A 17,409-nucleotide genomic window follows, 5' to 3' on the forward strand; every position below is an offset into this window, starting at 1 on the left:
AAGGTGTCTTTAAAAATCGTTTTTGTTTCAAACTGGACGCGACTGACTGCCTGACCTCCTCATCTTTGTTATTCTGTTATCGTCAGTCTCTGACTCGACCAGTCCGGTGAAGAGCGTCATGCGCATCGCAAGCGTCGTCTTGTGATGAATGAGTGACCTTAGACCGATGGGACCCACAGTAGCTCTATCGGGGCTTGTTCTTTTTCTTCCCTCCACCACCTCCACCGAGGGTCACAGTGGCAGAAGTTGAAACGGCGCCATGCGGGGTCATGGGGTCATGGCGAACGCCTTCATAGGACGGGGACACAGGCCCTGCAGCTTGTCGCTCGACCCCGCCCCCTGCCCTCGCGTGGTCAAGAAGCGACTTGGTGTTTATCTCCGAGACTCGTGAGACGAGCCTCTAACCTGTCAGGTGGGAAATCCAGTAAGCTGGATGCGGATAGAGAGGGAGAAATCCGATCCTGGGTTAAACGGACGCCCGTTGACAGATAATTGTTCCCTCTCCCCTGGCCCTGCTCCGGCTACCCCTCCTGTCGGTGAAGGTTCTGTGTGGAGAACTCGGGTGATCAAGTGTTCAGGTAGGAGACTTCTGTCACGAAGTGACATGCTAGTGGACAACATGGACACGTCCAGATGGCGCTACAGCCTGCCCCTCGAGCGGTCCAGCCTCACGTCAAGCGTCTTCTACGTTGGAGAAACGCAGGTAGGGCGCAGAATCGAACACGGTGCATTTGTCTTGTGACCGGTGATTCTCGGGGTGCAGTAGTTAGTTGTTCATCGGTCGATCTCGTAGCAACTTTGTGGTCGGTGTGGTGGGAGGGTGAAGGATGTGACAAAATATCTCTTTGAACATGAATTGGGGGTAAATATTATCGTTGCTTTACTACGTGTTTATTAAACGGTGTATTAAATTACTTCATTCTTCCGTCCATCTTTAAGACAAGTGTCCTTTCACTAGCATTCTCTGCAGTTTTCTTCTTCTTGTTAGAGGAAAACCCTGTTTTATCAAGATGCCATGTTTTTGAGGAAAACTTGGGATATCACTATCAGGATGTCGTGTTTACCGACACGACAGAGTTACCTATTCCTTTATGTGTTTTTTATTCTTCTAAAATAGGGCGTTTTAGGCATGAGCTTATATAAGACATATCTTGATAGATAATATTAATCTTGTTGCCTTAAGAGATATATTTGACAGCGAGTTATTCCTTCAACAATCGTTATCCACTGAAATGTTTTTCACTTTATTCTGCTCTAGAGGGACAGTGCCAGGGGAAGGTAGAGGCTAAAACAGAATTTTGTTCTTAAAGGTCCTCATCTTTAAGTCCGAGATATATCGTTAGAAAAGTGTTTAAGGATCTTCATACACTCTGCCTTTTGTATCGCAGTCGTTGCACGCGTTCTGTCCTTCAGCAAAACCGACCTTGGCCTCTTCACCCCATTTCTCTCACATTCTGTCCACCTTTGTGTGTCGGGCGGTCGAGCGGCGCAACTATTATCGCTTGTCGCCAATACAATGAGGGTTGGGAGGTAAGGGTTCAACTCTCGTCTCGGGCTCGCTGTTCTTTCTGTGCGTGCGGCATCTGTTTGCAGGGATGGCTGCCTGGCCGTGATAGTTGATAGCTGCTGAGGGCGTGAAACATCAATTCCTCTCCCCTTCACTCCCCACCTCCCCATGTATCGGCCAGTGCGACGTCAGTTGTGACCAGGGGAGTGTTTTCTTCTCTCTCTCTCTTTCGCTATATATTTTTGATTCCTTCTCATCCTCAGTGGATATTGATAACATCAGTAGATGTACCTCTCACACACTGTTTCTCGTGCACACACACACACAGAGTTTGCGTGGACTGCGTCCTTGCTGTGCTGCTGTCCTTTCTTGCCGCAAGCTCTCCATCCACACGCAACGCTCTCGCAAGCACGTCACTCACGTCACGCACGTCGTCACATCAGCTCGTTATCGTCGCTCATACAAACTTTCCTCAATTCTCACCTACTCTATAGACAGGGACAATAACCGTCAGGATGACGAGAACAAGAAGTTTGTTTGCCATTCATTCGCGTGATTTTTGCGACGTGTTTGCTGGTTTATCCACTCACCCCCTGCACCCTCTCTCACACACACACTCACACTCTCTCACATTCTCTCACACACTCACTCTCTCTCCCCCTCTCTCTCTCACTCTCTCTCTCTCTCTCACTGGTTTATCGGACAAATCTCTAGATCCCATCCTCTTCCCCTTAGTTCCCTCCCTTAGGCTCTTCAACTGTGTCGCTGATGGAATGTATCTCCAGCTTATAATCAATTTAAATTTTCTGTTTTGAGCTTGAATGTATTAATTTCTATCATGTTATGTTTCTTTTTTTTTTCGTCTGACAGGATCGCGAAAAGCACGAGCAGCTTCACGAGATTCTGTGTGGATACAGCAGCAATGGATTGCCCCCTATGCCGGAGCTCCTGTCCCTGGGGCGACCCAAGTTCGACGAGTCGTTGTTTCAGACGGAGGCTCACTGGAGCAGCGTGGTGGACAACGCATCCGTACGTACAACTTTCTTCTTTTAAATGACAGTTGATCATATACATAGCCTTCATTTTTATGTAAACAAAATAAAGAAAACAAATTCAGCAAACGATCCTTTTTTTTCGATGTAAGAACTTTGGTCTTAGTGTGTTTATCGGCTATGCTGTCTGGAGATTGTCCTTTATGACAGGTTCCACAGTCGGGAGTATGTATCCACGACAACGTCTTCGTTTACTGTTACTTTGTTAAGTTTACCTTTGAGTGGAAACAAGAGGCAGTAAATCTGAATCAGAGAAATCGTGGCAGAATCGTTTGTGAAAGTCAAGAGACATAAACCGTCTTGACGCCCGTTTACGACTAGGCGAGACAGAACTCGCCTTTGTTTATGTGTTTACAAGTGCAAAAGGAGGATTGCATTTTCCACATTCTCCTTTACCTAGATATGGATGAGAGGAGAGCTGCAACATTGTGAGAGGGTGTGGGTAGGAGTTTGTGTTTTACTCCGAGCCAGTAAGGATTTATGAGGCTTGGGTCCATTGTAAGAATCCCTGCGCGTGCGGCCTTTGACCTCTGTTTCCTCAAACACCCGACTTTGTTCAGTTTACCCTTCTCTACTGTTCTCGTATCCCATTCTTAGAAAAATAAATAAAAATAATCACTCGTGTTGGTCAAGGGTTCTTGCCTGCTGGCTATGTAAGACATATTTGTGTCTGGCCATTGACACATTGAGATGTCAGAGTAGTGTTGAGATGAACGAGAGAAATTCAAACAGAGGCGATGGCAGTTGTAAGCATTGGTACCTCGGTAACTCAGAGGCTTTTCCACTCTTTCACCACCTGTCCTCAAACTTCCTCTTCTGTTTGAGTTTTCTAGACACGCCCTTACCCCTTGTAGTAGATTGAAAAAACAGGAAAACGGTTTTGTCCCCCGTTTTACTTCGTCTCTTTACTAGTCACAAGGACATTCCCACGGGTAAAAGCCTCTGTTATCCACCCCGTTTGACCCTGACAGGAAACTGGGTAGGTGGGGGAGAAGGAGAGGGTCAAACTGTCGGATATGAATGAAGATGTCAGATAACCCCCGTTGGTGGCGCTGTCCCAGTGCTAACAAGAGAATAGGTGATAATGGCTCGGGTACACGGGTACCGAGGTACAACTGCAGTTGCGTGACTTCCTTTTCATAGAAACTTAGAGGATAGCATTGTCAGGAATGTAGCACCTGTTGATCAAAAATAATCCTTAACATAAGAAATAGTTTGAAAACCCTCTCTCTCTAGCGATGCCAGACTCCTGTTATCAGTCAGTGGTGGCATCGGTGCTGTCCATACACTAGCAGCCGTGGTGGTGTGTGTCTGTGTGTGTGTGTTCCTGACACACCTGCGCGCACAGTCTTGTCAAGCTCTTTTTTTAATTAGAAAAACTTATATGGATGGAGGGAAGGCATGTGACATATAATCGTAGCTTCTTCGCAGAATTTGTGCTCAGAGTTTGACATACGACACGCCTCAACCTTTCAGCTTCTAATTCGACAAGAGATTTTAAAGATAAAACGCAAAATTTGCAAAGAGTACGCACGCGCACAACCACCTGTATCTGCCATTCGTTTGCGCACCTGTCTCCGACCGAACCATCGTTGCGCCGTTACATGCTTTGAGCTAAATTTAGCAATCACATGCGCAAAACCTCTTGGCCAGTGAACCGATAACCCACAAAGTAGAAAAAAAACAGACGTCAGCGCCACCCTGACAAAGGCAGGGGTTGAGAAGTGGCATAACGTTGATAAAACGATTGCCTCCACCCATAGGCACGTGCCTTCACCCACATTCTTCCACCCGACAGATCGAGGTCCGACTTGCGAAGCTAGTGACGTAACAACCAACCTTTAATTGTCCTCCGGTACCCCGAACGTCACACTGTACGTGCGTAGCGTCACCGGCGGTCCTGGCTGTTCGTCACTGTCGCCTGACGTGACTGGGAAACGTCTCCCACCACACTCTCTGGCTACACAATCGTAAATTTGGGGTTTGCTGATAAGAACAGGAAGACTTAGCTAATGGTGGTCAACGAGGTTGTCTTGTCGAGAGCTGATACACTGGGTCTTGGTCTGACGGCCATCTCCACGAGCGCAAAGTAAACTTCTCATGATCGCTGTTTGCAAGTGACAACAAATAATGAAAAGCTGATTTGTATGTGGGGGGAAAGGGGGAGGAAGGTATTTGCAGCGTCAGATCCTCGGTACAGCTGACTACCAACATGGCTGTCTTGCGGTGTTCATCAGTTAGGGAGGTGATGCTTCAGTAGAACTTGTTGAACCAGCGCAACTAGAAACTAGGCGTGATCTCTGGGCTCGCTGTTAACAGCGGATGAAACAAAAAAAAAAAAAAAGCTTTGCTGTGTGTTCCGAAGTTAAAAAATGCTTTTTTTCACCCTCTGACCGACGACTTGCACGATTGATGGATCCTCTTAGTGCACCCAGTCGTCGCTCGATCTTTAAAGGGCAACTCGAGCGCTCAGCGAAAATCGCTGGAAAATAGAGGATTAGGCAACACAAAAACATATTCCGATTTTATTTTTATGCCGAAAAGGCACGAAAAGTATTATGTTTGTTTCTTAATCACACCTGGATTTATCGAGAAAACAGGAAGTGACGAAAGGGTAGTATTTCTAAAAGCAGCGTTTTCTGTAGGGGCTGAATTTGAAGAAGAAATATGCCATCCTTACTAAAAGAAAACAGACCAGCACACCTTGTGATGTTGGTGAAGGTTCTTATCGACACTCGGATGGAGTTCCTAAAGATAATGGCTACAAAAACCAGTGTATAAATTTGTATAAAATTTTTATAATTATAATGTTACATTTTTAATGTTTGAAAAAGTCATTATCAGCAGTCAGTTGTAATAACTATAAAATAAAATTGCAGTGCTGGGAAGTAACCATCTAACAAAAATAATTACGTGAGTTTATCATAGACAAATGCTTATTTGAAATGTGTTCAGATTTTATTAACAATAATACATAATTTGTCCTTCGCCATTGAGAGAAGGTAATGTTACTGAGAGGCCTGACGCCCGCCCTTCAGGATGTATTGTCACCACATTTATCTGGCTGGCTGGGTGGCCGGCCCCCTCCCCCCCTCTCAACTCTCTGATTGATCACCTTCGCTGCAAGGGGACACTCGAGTATGTGGAGAAGGTTAGAAAAAAAAAAAGACAGGTAGATATGTGCAATCCCTTTCTGCATACGTGGGCGCTTTTAAAGAGAGACGACATGGAAGAGAACTTGTATCGCGATCAATTAATCACATAGCACCTGACAGGCACGTGTAGGTATGCTTGTGTCTACAGCAGTTTCCTGGAATATGTTTGTAAGGGGTATATGTGTCAGAGAGTGCGGAATATTGCTTTCTTCCTTTTCTCCTATCAGAGCTCATATAAATCAAAGGCCCAGATACTCATTAGCTGTGTTAGGTTCTCCAGAGCCCACTGAATGTTGCTAATAATACATCATATGTTCCGAATAAAAATTTAAAATAAAAGCTGCTGGCTATTTTTAGTAGCTCCTTCGTTTCTCATTATTAATAACTGACATGTCAGGCGGGAATGGGGGATGGAGGGGGAGGGGTATCATCAAGTAGGATGTCGGCTTTAAGGTACATGACCTGGTCACACCTGGTCTGGCAGGACAGAGGGTGGGAGAACATGACATGACATGACGTTGGAGCTGAAGCTCTAGGGGCCAGTAGCATGAAAGGCCAGCTGACCATAATGAGGTGTTAACTTGTTTGTCCATGTAGGACATTTGGTGTCCCTTACTTACGGTCAGTATATAGAGGTGAAGTCTGTGACAAAAGGTTCACTCGCTGGTCATGGTAGCACCTCCTGTCAAGTGTCGGTCCTTGACCCAGGTAGAAGAAACAAATAGGGTTTACTTATTTCCTGTAGTTGGGAAAACAGCATTAATTGGAGGAATGGGTTTTTGTGTTTCCATGTGCTCCAATGGCATCGACACACCTACACGCACATACGCTCACTGACACACATTCAAGCACAAATATGCAATTATATATCAGCTTTAGCCTCAGATACTGTTGCAATGATCTTTTTCTCTTATTTTGTTTCTCCACACCAGTTAATTAAAAAAATGAAATTAATTAACACAGCATGCAGGCAATATGCAGAATTGTGCTTGATCTAATTCATGAAACTGTTTGTTAGATGAACATCCTGTTTAAAAATCAGAGAATGTTAATGCCATCACTTTTTCATAAGTTTAGACATGTGGTAACAAAAAGGCAGGCAGGTTTTGTTTTTTTCTTTGGATTTTTTTTTGGTTTGCTTGGTACTTTTGATTGAAACTGGCTCCAGCATACTTAATTATTAAGATGTTTTTGAATTTATGCTACTCATTTACAGAGACAAAAGATTGCTCGAAAAATAATTTTTAATGTTGCAGTCAAAGGGGTTTTCTGCACACTCTTATGGGTATTTCATGTATAGCTGAGGCAAACATTAGTTCAGACTTTTATGATAAAAAGTCTTTTAACAGAAATAACAGTGTTCATCAGATCTGATTAGTGCCTTGCTAACAGTTGTTAACTTGTCAGAGGCATGTAAGGTAAGCAGGCTGTATCTGCCATGTGTGTCAGGTGCGTCAGTGCCATAGGGTGTGCTGGGATTCCATCTTTTGTGTGGCTGAAGGTCTGACAAAGCTGTGAGATAGAACGAGTTGATAAACTAAGTTTTTATGCTTGACAGACCCTGACAAAACGGCAACATGATCAGCAGGAAGCCATCTGGGAGCTTCTGCAAACAGAGCTGTCATACATCAGTCAGATCAGGGTGATCATTGATGTAAGTTGTGCTATATTCACAACCTCGACTAACCAAGTTCTGTCACTCATCTCCTCATTTCCCACCGCCATGTATTTATGCTCATACAAACCCACAGACCCAGCATACGTATGTGTGCATGCTGAATGTTCAGGCAGATGGTGAATAAACAACCAGCTAAAAAGATTAATAAAGATATTTGAGATCATTTATCATAATACGATATTTTTATGTCTCAAGTTTACTATTTGAAAGTGATGTTTGATAATAAATTTAGACTATCATTTTGTGTGCAGGTGTTTCAAACTGTCTTCTTAACATACAGCAAGAGGCTTTGCTCAATGAGGTAAGTTTCACAGGTGTCGTATGACAGTTTATGTCATCAGCTGATCACCTCTATAATTTCCTGTGATTACTTTGCATAATGTCTCATAATGTAGATCATGTTATGAGAAATATCTTGTTTTAATTTTTACTTCACAAGTGACTGCCACAAGGATGTTTTGAGGTTTTATATCTGTGCATTTTCATTTGAAAAAAATTTCCGAATTGCTTTGTAAAAGAAAAAAATTACATTGAATTAAATTTTGCAGACTTCACTCTGAAGACATGCACTCTGATTGCAGATTGAGACTGAGCGCCTGTTCAGTAACATTGACCAGGTCTTGATATGTAATTGTCGGCTGTGGCAAGATAGCCTCATCAACATTCTAGAAGATGCCAGGAGGAACAGACACCCTCTGAATCCCTCCCTCTTAAAGCCTGCTTTTCTCAGTGAGGTGTGTGATGATGATGATGCATGGTAGAGTAACAACTGTTTATTTAGGCCAGGTGTATGCAGTACATGTGATGCACCACATAAAACTGAGAAGCTTGGCATTCAATCCAGTCAATTACAGTTAGCTCTGTGAAAACTGTAATTTGCCAACCACAATCAAATTGTCATGCATGCTGGGAATTCTCCTTAAATTTGTTACATTGGATTCCACAATAAATGTAATACTTAATTTTATTATGTTTACATTTGATGTCCAGAGCAAAATCTTAAGCGTTCTTCATAATTCATTTGACAATTTCTTACTAAAGGAGAAATACAAGGGTGGAGTGACTCAAGAAGTCCAACATGAAAGATGAAGAAATAATCATTAGCCACCGATGTCTTTTAGCTATTTGTCGTTTGAACTTTGCGGATGGTGTGAATCTAGCTTTGTAATTCTTTTGTTTTGAAATATCTTTGTTATTTTAGTTCAAAAAACTGATTGGACCTTACACGAAATACTGCATGGAGCAGAAACAATGTACTGAGTATATGAAGTCACGCCATACAGAAAATGATCTCTTCAAGATGTTTGTCTTGGTGAGCTTGATTTTTCTTTTTTTTTAACTCTTTATAATTCAGTCAATTATTTATGTTCGTGGTAAAAAAAACCAAAAGCACATTTAATTAGTGGTTGAACAATAAACTCTAAACTATAAGGCGTCAATAAGTGTCTATCTGATGTGATATTCATTTAAAACTAAACTTAATAAAAGTTGCCAAGTGAGGAATTTAGCCACCTGGTTAGTTTATTCCTTGTTACTCCTCAAGGAGCTTTGGGCCACAGCCACCTGTTACTCGTTAAGAATGCTGGCATCAACAGTTTTTCTGCCTTTTTTGTATTTTTGTATTTTTTGTATTTAACTTCATTGTAGATTTTTCAGTGCTACAGATGTATTTCGTTTGTTCCCACATCTAGACTGCAGAATGTTGCCAGTAGCATTGTTCTAAAAATAGGATGTTTTCTTCTCTTTTATTTCTAGTGGGCTGAAACACAAAAGCAGTGCAATCGGCTGAAGTTGACAGACCTCCTTGTAAAACCCGTACAACGCATCACAAAGTATTCCCTCCTGCTTCAAGCTATTCTTAGAAAAACAGAAGATGACAGACAGCGACGAGATCTTCTAGAAATGGTAAGCAGTGTTTCTTGCTGGAAAGCTGATCTTTTAAAGCATTGTGTGTGCCAAATGTCTTTCTTATCTTTTAATAACTCTTTCTAGGATCTGTAGAAATTTAGAACAGTGTCCCTTTTAAACCACTCAAAAAGAAGTCTGCTGCCTTGAAAGTGTACAATGTTTTATATAGTGTTAATGAATTGTATGCAGCATACAGAAGTGGCTTTAAACTGATCTGTAGGAAAGGACTCATGTGTGGGAATTCTTTGTGTTCGCTATGTGATAATGATGGTTGTGATGAGGATGACAGCAATAATGATATTACAGATTGCCAGTGTCGATGAATGTGTGATCAGCATCAATTCCAAGATGCAGTATCAGCTAGACATGGAACGACTGGAAGCAATCATGACCAAAATAGAGCCCTATGACTGTGTGGAGCCTCCCAGTGAAGAATGTGTTAAAGTAAGTGAATGCCTTTTCTTTTGCTTCTGGATTTGAAAATGTGCACACTTTTATGCATACTCTTTCACACAGGCAGTTTCATGCATGCTTTTTTTCTTTTGATATAAAAGTATGTTTAAAACACGTTTTATATCTGTGATTTCAGATAATACAGGAATACAACAGTAAGTTCAACCTCATGACACCCATGGCTGGACTACAAGTTCCTCAAACACGCTCCCTTCTTATGCATTCGAATCTTCGCCTGAAGGAATCTCAGTCAAAGGTGTGTAATTTGTGTTAGCCTCAGAGTATGCTGCTGGAAGTGTGAGATAGGCATGTACAGTGTATAGTTTGAGAATGCCAAGATCAAACTAGGAAAGATGAGGTTCAGTCATCACTATACAAAACTTTCTCCACTGTATATATTTTCATTTGACATGATATAATAATAATAAATGCAAAATTTGTAAAGCGCATGCTCAAATTCATAGGAGTATGCTCTTAGCGTTTAAGAACAAGAATGAAACATGGACAGCATACCAGGGACAGGAAAACAAATAACATATGAACTATAAAAAAATAAACAATCGTACTAAATGAAGAATAAAATCAAATGCAGAAAACACAAAGAGGACCAAATAACAAGAACAATATAACAGTGCAGTCTAACTTTATCCTGGAGAAGGTTTTTTTTTTCCTGCATGTTTTTATGAATGCTCCATGGATACAGATGGCATGTTTACATGCATTGCTTAATTGTGCTCTAAAGATGAACCCTTATTATTTTAATTTACTTCATATATTTTCATATATATATATTTACAAACCTTATCTGTGTGCTCAGACTGATGTGGACTGTTTCCTCTTCACCGACCTGATCCTGGTGTGCAAGTCAAACAAGCGAATGGACAAGTATAAAATTTTCCGCCCACCCATGCGCTTAGATCAGATTGTTGTCTCAGACCTGAAGGACAGAGGTGAACATTTTGAATCCTTTTAGTGCGTGTATGTGTGGAGGGTTTGCACTGAAAAATGAGCATGTGTTCAAGCACACTTGCATACATGATGTAGCATGATGGTTGGATAGTTATCTCTTTACATGTGATTGTATGAATCCATGTATGTGCCAATGTCATTTTGCATTTTCTTCATCTGCACAATTCTTATGTTTAAAGTCAGATACATTACTTTTCATGCTTGTGTAGCAGTGAATTTTAACTATATATCCTACGGATCAATACTAATACTTTTAGTAGCAGCTTTTTTTTTAAACACTCTTTAGTTAAAGAATAGAAATAAAAGTGGGACAAGAATGTCTATCTCTGGATAACCCTGTATATCCCTGCATTCAAGTGCGCTCTCTTTATGACTTTTTTACCCTCAGGAAGTTTTCTTCTGATCTATATGAATGAATATGATGTGCCTGTGGCCGCCTATACATTCCATGGTGATCAAACTGCTGTCAGACTGTGGCTAGAGAAGATACGGGATGCTCAGGTAAAGATGGCTGGGGCAAAATCTGTTAATATTTGTAGAGATCTGACTTTGTGCATGTGTGTATGTGTGCATGAGAGAGAGAAAGGAATTCAAGTTTGATTTAAATTGTTTTGTCGTTTCCAAGTGAAAGCAGAATTAATAAAAATAAATCATTTGTTCTGTTTTACAAGCAGAAAATACAAATGCATTCACTACAGCTATAAATTTTGTTGTGTATGTGAACATTTTGAAGCTGTATATATGAATGTAACACCAAATGTTACTTTTGCAAATGTTTTTGACAGGCTGAATATAATGAACGGAAGATGGAAGATCACAGGCTGCATGTCTCTCGACTCAGCCGTAGTCGAGAAGAAGCAAAGAACAATTCCTCACCTGGAACAACACCCCTGAACATGAAATACCACCCAGTAGCTGATCTGCCATCCATACCACGCTCTGCAAGTATGGACTCAACTGAGGGACAGTTTCTTCCAAACATTCTACCTGCAAAGACATCAGATGGATCATTACCTTCCAATGGGATCCTTAGTCCTCAGGCTCTGGAGCGTGTGAGTTCATGTAGTGAAATCTCATCTCGAGGAGCTTCCAGGACCCATGTTTTGAGTCAGGAAAGGCACGCTTCATCGTCTCCTGAGTACTCCCCAACAAACGAGCGTAAACATAAACCTGTGAAGGCCAGCCAGTCTGTGCCTAACATCCATGGGAGTCAACTCATGCAGGCAGGGACTGAAGACTGTTATGATGAAGAGGGGGATAATCGTGGTATGACTGTTGATGATATGAGTGTCATCACTTCAGTTGGATCCCTGTCTCTTTCACCGTCGTGTCTGATGGAGCAAAGCTCATTTGACAGTGACTTCAATAGCTGTTTGAACAAACCCAACCAGAGGCGGGTTTCGCGCAGTGAAAAACGATATTATACAGCCGACTCCATTCAGGAGCTGAGACAGGAGAAAGACAATAGCATCCACAAAAGGCTTTCATGGCAGAATGAAAATCAGTTAGAGGAAAGACTACGTAGAAAAGTTTTGAGCTCAGATTCTGTGCACAGCATGCCTAGCTCCTCTGGGGTCAGTTCTGCAGGCTCGCTGCACCTTAACCCTGAGAGTGACATCAGTGAAGAGACAGAAAGTCAAAAGACTGGGCGGTCATTGTCGTCTGTTGACAGCAGCCTTGAAACTGACACTAATAACTCTGTGGCAAATTCAGACCCAGAGAGCAGCCGTTGCAGAGCAAAGTCGTCATCTGATATTGCAGAGCTTATCAGCTCGTTGAAGACCGGTGAACGAGAAGATGGCATTTCCTCTGTTAACCTGCCAGTCCATGGTCATTCGAAGAGGTTCTCACATTCACAGCTGCTCATCATGAAAAAACATCTACTTCTTGATGCAAGCGTGGAGGCTTCGTAAGTGTTGCAACTGCAATTGGCAGGCTTTTCCCACTTAAAAATATATTCATAAATCAGAATTTGATTTGTTTAAGATGTGCTTTCTTTTCCAGTAATGTGAAGCAACAACAAAATATAAGCTTATAAGCCTTTTAATTACAGCAATAAACCTCTCTGGAGGTTATTCCAAAGAGTAAATAGTGAGGTGCAAATGAAATGTAGGGAATTCTATTTTATCTCTCTTTCTGATTTGTTTTTAGTTTTCTCTCGGAGCACATATCATTTGCTCTTGTAGATCAAGCATGCATAAATATTCAATGCAAGCAATAGGGTAACAACCAGTTTGCAACAAAGATCTGACATTCTTGTGTATTATACTTTCAGGGAGGTATAAAAATATGAGGAACAGCCATAAAACCAAGTTCAGTCATTCAGCGTTTGAGAGAAACTGCAGCATTGTCAGCTGCCACGATGTATGCAGGGATGTGTTGTCCAGTGCTGCATCAGAAAAGTCAATCCACGTGTCACGGAGATATCAGACACTGTAACAGATTGGGAGGTGCTGAGAACTCAGATGTCATGATGCTGTCAGACACTAACAGATTGGAAGGTGCTGAGAACTCAGGTGAAGTGGAGCAGCACTGCTACCTCAGTTCTGCATGTCTTACAATGTCGGGGCTTTTTCTGTGCCTTTGCATGGTAGGATATTTTGCCCTGCCAGCATCCAGGCTGACATGTGCTGCTGCCTGTCTTTTCATGTCACAGAGTGCACTAAAGACCAATGGGACCAAGTAACAAAGACTTGACTGCCTAATGAATAAGGCTGTGTGAGAATACCCGAACTCTTCAACAGTCAACAGATTGTGTTGCTTATTACTGTCATTGCTTTATGTCAAGGAACCACATAATCATAATGCGACTGAAGCTAAGATGCGTGAACTACAAGGAGTGTGTTCATATTGTGCAGGATGATTCAAATCACAGTTCACAAGCACCCCTTTTATTTATGCTCCTGACGAGCGTGAAGAATGCAGAATCTATTTGAAAAAGTGTCTCTGCAATTAGCTGTCACCAATGTTGCACATAAAGAATTGTGACTGTGTATCTCTGTAAAGGTGTGAAGGTGCTGCAGTGCATAGGGGAAGCTATGGTGATGCTTTCTTATTAGGATTAAAGGGCATTTAGTGAACTTTCTTTCTTCATTTGATGTTCTAGTGAAATAAAGTGGGGGTGGGGAAGCATGCTGAAACATCATGATTGTCTTTGTTCTTGTTGTAAAGATGTTAATTGTAGTATATCAGTTTTTGACAACAGGTACAAGTACCTGACAGATAAAAGATCTTTACATTCAAGATTTACATTCAGTTCAACATCCAAGGCGTTGAAGAAAGATCATGTAAACAGTTCTGGGGTGGTCTGCCGGGTGTGTTTAGGTTAATCCTATTATCACTTCTTGTTGCGACCCTATGCTCCTCAAGGAGTAAAAATGACTAAACTTTTATCACTTCTTGAGCATCTAATCCTGTTCGAATTACTCTTACCTAATGTTTTCTGATGCAAGTAGCCAGGACAAATGCTGCACGTACCCACACACATACAACATTCCTTTACAGACATGGTGTTTTGGTAATGGAGAAACATTGTGACCATGCTTTTCACTGAGTGCTTCATATGCCTTGAAAAAATGTCCCCTAAAACATAAAGCATATGATTTGAGGATGCCTTAGATAGCTTTATCCTGTCATTGCATCTTCATGTCAAGTCTTTGGTGAAAATGTTTTATTTGTAAAATTGGGTGTGCTTCAGCGTGGCCTTGATCCTTGTATAATCTTTATCGCAGAGAAATCCTGATACTCTGAAACATGTACGTGCTTACCCCTATGTTTTGTTGTTGTTCTTCAGAAGAGTATGTGATTATATGTGAGTGTGAGAGAGTGTGTGTGATAACCATGTACAGGTATACATTAAGTGCATAAGGTTGCATCTTTTTTAATTACCACTGTACGATCTTTTTATGTGGCCATTGACTCTTCAGAGAATCAATGCTATAGCTATAAATATTTTCACATCTGTGTGTATGAACTATATAGGAATAAACCTGTGCTGGCTTGTATGTGCATGACACTTTTCAATTTTTGCATTTATGTAAGAACCTATGACAGCCAGCTCAGTTAATTATAAATTGTAAGTCTAACTGTAGGTTGATAATGTTGTTAATCATGACAACCATAGCTTAAAGAGAGGATGTGTTTGTTTCTGTATGTGCAGGGAGTACTTTGCAATGAGTGTTTTTGGAGTCTCAAGATAGTACACAATCAGTAATTATTCTCTTATCAATGAGTACACTTTCTGAATGTTAGCAGCGTGGGATGTTATCAAGTACTGGACATCTGAAAAATTCATTGGAAAGTAGAAGGATTAATGTTTTCCCTAACACATCATACTTTTGTTATGCAGGATTTGCTTTGGTATTCATACCACTTTAGATAGGTAGAGGCCATCCCCTACCTATTCAGGTCGTTGGGGGTGAGGTGTTAGAGACCTCACTTTTCTCATCAACATCTGCCCATTTCCTCTCCCTCGCTGCCTTACCTTTCCCAACCCTCCAAAGAGTCAGGTACCCATTCCTGCCAACTGGGTTTACTGGTAGGAAGTTTGCTGCACAAATAGGGCATTGAACCAGTGCTCACTCAGTTCGGATACCAGCGCTCTAACCACTCGGCTATCTGCTTCCCCAAGAATAGCTGGATATGAACATGCACGTAAATTATATAACAGAGAGACTTCCTGAACACTTCATGACAAGAACAGTGACTTGTGAATAATCTAGAAATTTTGAACACCCACATGATATTTTAGAAAAGAGTTATACGTATGTTAGATATCATGAGTCATTTGTTTGTCCACTTAACACTGGGTCGTAAGTTCAGATCATTCATCTGAAAGCTTTCACATCATCTATTTATTGATGCTATGAACTAAGACTCATAATTTATATATTTTTTAGATATTTCCATAAACCTTAGTAGTGCAGTCCACTTTAATATATCACCCATTGATATCTTTATTTCTTTTGCCATAGTACATATTTTTGTACATTCCCATTATGATTGTACATTCCACCACAAAGGCATTTGTGATAGGGAAGATATTTGACAGACTTTTGGGATGCAGATAGAATGTGTAAAATTCAACAAAAATATGAGACAGTAATCTAGTAAGCTTGCAAAAAAAGAAGGAATTTCTTTTCACACTCCTGTTTTCTATTACTAGGATTGGCATGGGATAAATTTACCAAACTGAAAAAAAAGTAGAGCATCCTTCATTGTGGGCAAAAGTCAAAACTCCATGTTTTTTTCTTTAAGTTCCTCCATAAGAGTGAGTGTGCATTCATATGTGTGAGACAAGAGAGAGTGCTTTCTTCTCACAGTTACTAGAAGAGGGACTTTACTATTTAAGAAGTGATCTCAATAAAGAATATAACTATGCTGAAGGTCAGCATGGCTCATCAATCAGTATGGCTCATTAGTCTAATGATACTGTTATGCTATGATAAGAATTTTGTTCTGGTTTACATAATCAAAGTTGATTTATTGCTTTATCTTGCCATCAAAGATAGGTGAACACTTTGAAAAATATATACACAGACATAATAATAATTGTCTCAAAAGCATTGTATTCCCTGGTAGTGTACTAATGTTGAACAGGTGAATGCCATCAGTATAGGTGCAGTCTGCAGCCTTTCAACTGCAATTGGGGCCACTATTTCATTATGCAACTTGAAAATTCATGTTTGGCCCTCCCAGGTGTGGCTAGATACCACATCACATTGGCATAGTGAGTCCCACCTGGATTAGACAGTCTTTGGACATGTACCTTTCACAGACCACTTAGAAGCATTCAACTTAATATTGGTTGGTTCGTATGATTGTATTTAAGTATAGGTTAATATTATCTTCTGCTATTTAGTTAAGTTAACCAGTTTTCTTTGAAAAATATAGCTGGTACATTTGTAGGAGCTGATGCTTCTGGAGACTAACATGTGGTTCTTTCACTCTGCTCCGAATTTAGGCAGTATTTTTCTTTTTAATTGTTGGATATGTAGGTGATTATTGTTTATGTGTTCTTTGTGAAAAGTGATCTTAGAGTGTTTGAGATGGACAAAGAGTGAAGAGAGCTTGCATTTTAGGTGAATGGAAAACAAATCTTGTGTGATATAAATTCATGTGGAGAGAAGGCATCAATTAATGAGCCATACATAAAGTTTAAACCTCAGGTAACTCATTTCAGCAAATTCACTTTGCTGACTTCCAAGTCTTTCATGTATTTCAGCACTTGGTTTTTTTTTATTAACGTGTGAAGGCAGTTTCACTATCAGCTTTGAGCACCCTGTGTTTGGGCAGTTAGCGCTGCTATTATTCAACAGAACTTGCAGCTTAAAGCAACAATTTCTCTCACACATCTAGAGGGTGAGGAAGCAGAGCTAAGTAATGTGCATTCCTTTCTCCTGATGACAGGCAGAGCAAGTTTATTCTTCTTGAATGCTCAGCTGTTGCCTAGAGCATTCTGAGAGTGAGTCTGAACACAGTTCTTTGATGTGTTGGTCATGGCCCCTGAATGCCTTTACAAAGATCAGCTTCCGTGACAGAACCAGTTCAGCGACTCCTTGCTTGCTTTCCTGTGTATGTAGCTGCTTCTTTGCCACATGAATCTTACTGGCCAAATCATTGTGTAAAAATTGTTTCTATCACAGCTATGCGAATTTTCATAATGCCGCAAGTGTAACTGAAAAAATT

The 17,409-nt window shown here is 40.9% G+C and overlaps 1 protein-coding gene across 1 annotated transcript; it reads left to right on the plus strand.

The window, feature by feature from the left end:
• Positions 1-604: 604 nt before the first annotated feature.
• On the plus strand, positions 605-14,492 carry LOC112555566 (pleckstrin homology domain-containing family G member 5-like). Its single transcript, XM_025224004.1, has 13 exons — positions 605-703; positions 2,378-2,536; positions 7,273-7,345; positions 7,644-7,693; positions 7,974-8,126; positions 8,594-8,704; positions 9,148-9,297; positions 9,607-9,744; positions 9,890-10,009; positions 10,571-10,703; positions 11,111-11,223; positions 11,508-12,631; positions 12,998-14,492. Exons 1-13 carry the CDS (start codon positions 605-607, stop codon positions 13,005-13,007), a joined length of 2,433 nt encoding a protein of 810 aa, XP_025079789.1. The 3' UTR covers positions 13,008-14,492.
• The last annotated feature ends 2,917 nt before the right edge of the window (positions 14,493-17,409 follow it).

This window comes from Pomacea canaliculata, linkage group LG2 (assembly GCF_003073045.1).
Source record: "Pomacea canaliculata isolate SZHN2017 linkage group LG2, ASM307304v1, whole genome shotgun sequence".
Classification (NCBI taxonomy): domain Eukaryota; kingdom Metazoa; phylum Mollusca; class Gastropoda; order Architaenioglossa; family Ampullariidae; genus Pomacea; species Pomacea canaliculata.

What these genes read in the sequence shown, in the direction of transcription:
- LOC112555566 (XM_025224004.1), top strand. Translation starts at nt 605, where the DNA reads ATGCTAGTGGACAACATGGACACGTCCAGATGGCGCTACAGCCTGCCC. An exon ending in AACAGAGCTGTCATACATCA is followed by an intron (nt 7,346 to 7,643) that starts GTCAGATCAGGG and finishes TTTTGTGTGCAG; the next exon opens with GTGTTTCAAACTGTCTTCTT. An exon ending in TGAAGGAATCTCAGTCAAAG is followed by an intron (nt 10,010 to 10,570) that starts GTGTGTAATTTG and finishes CTGTGTGCTCAG; the next exon opens with ACTGATGTGGACTGTTTCCT.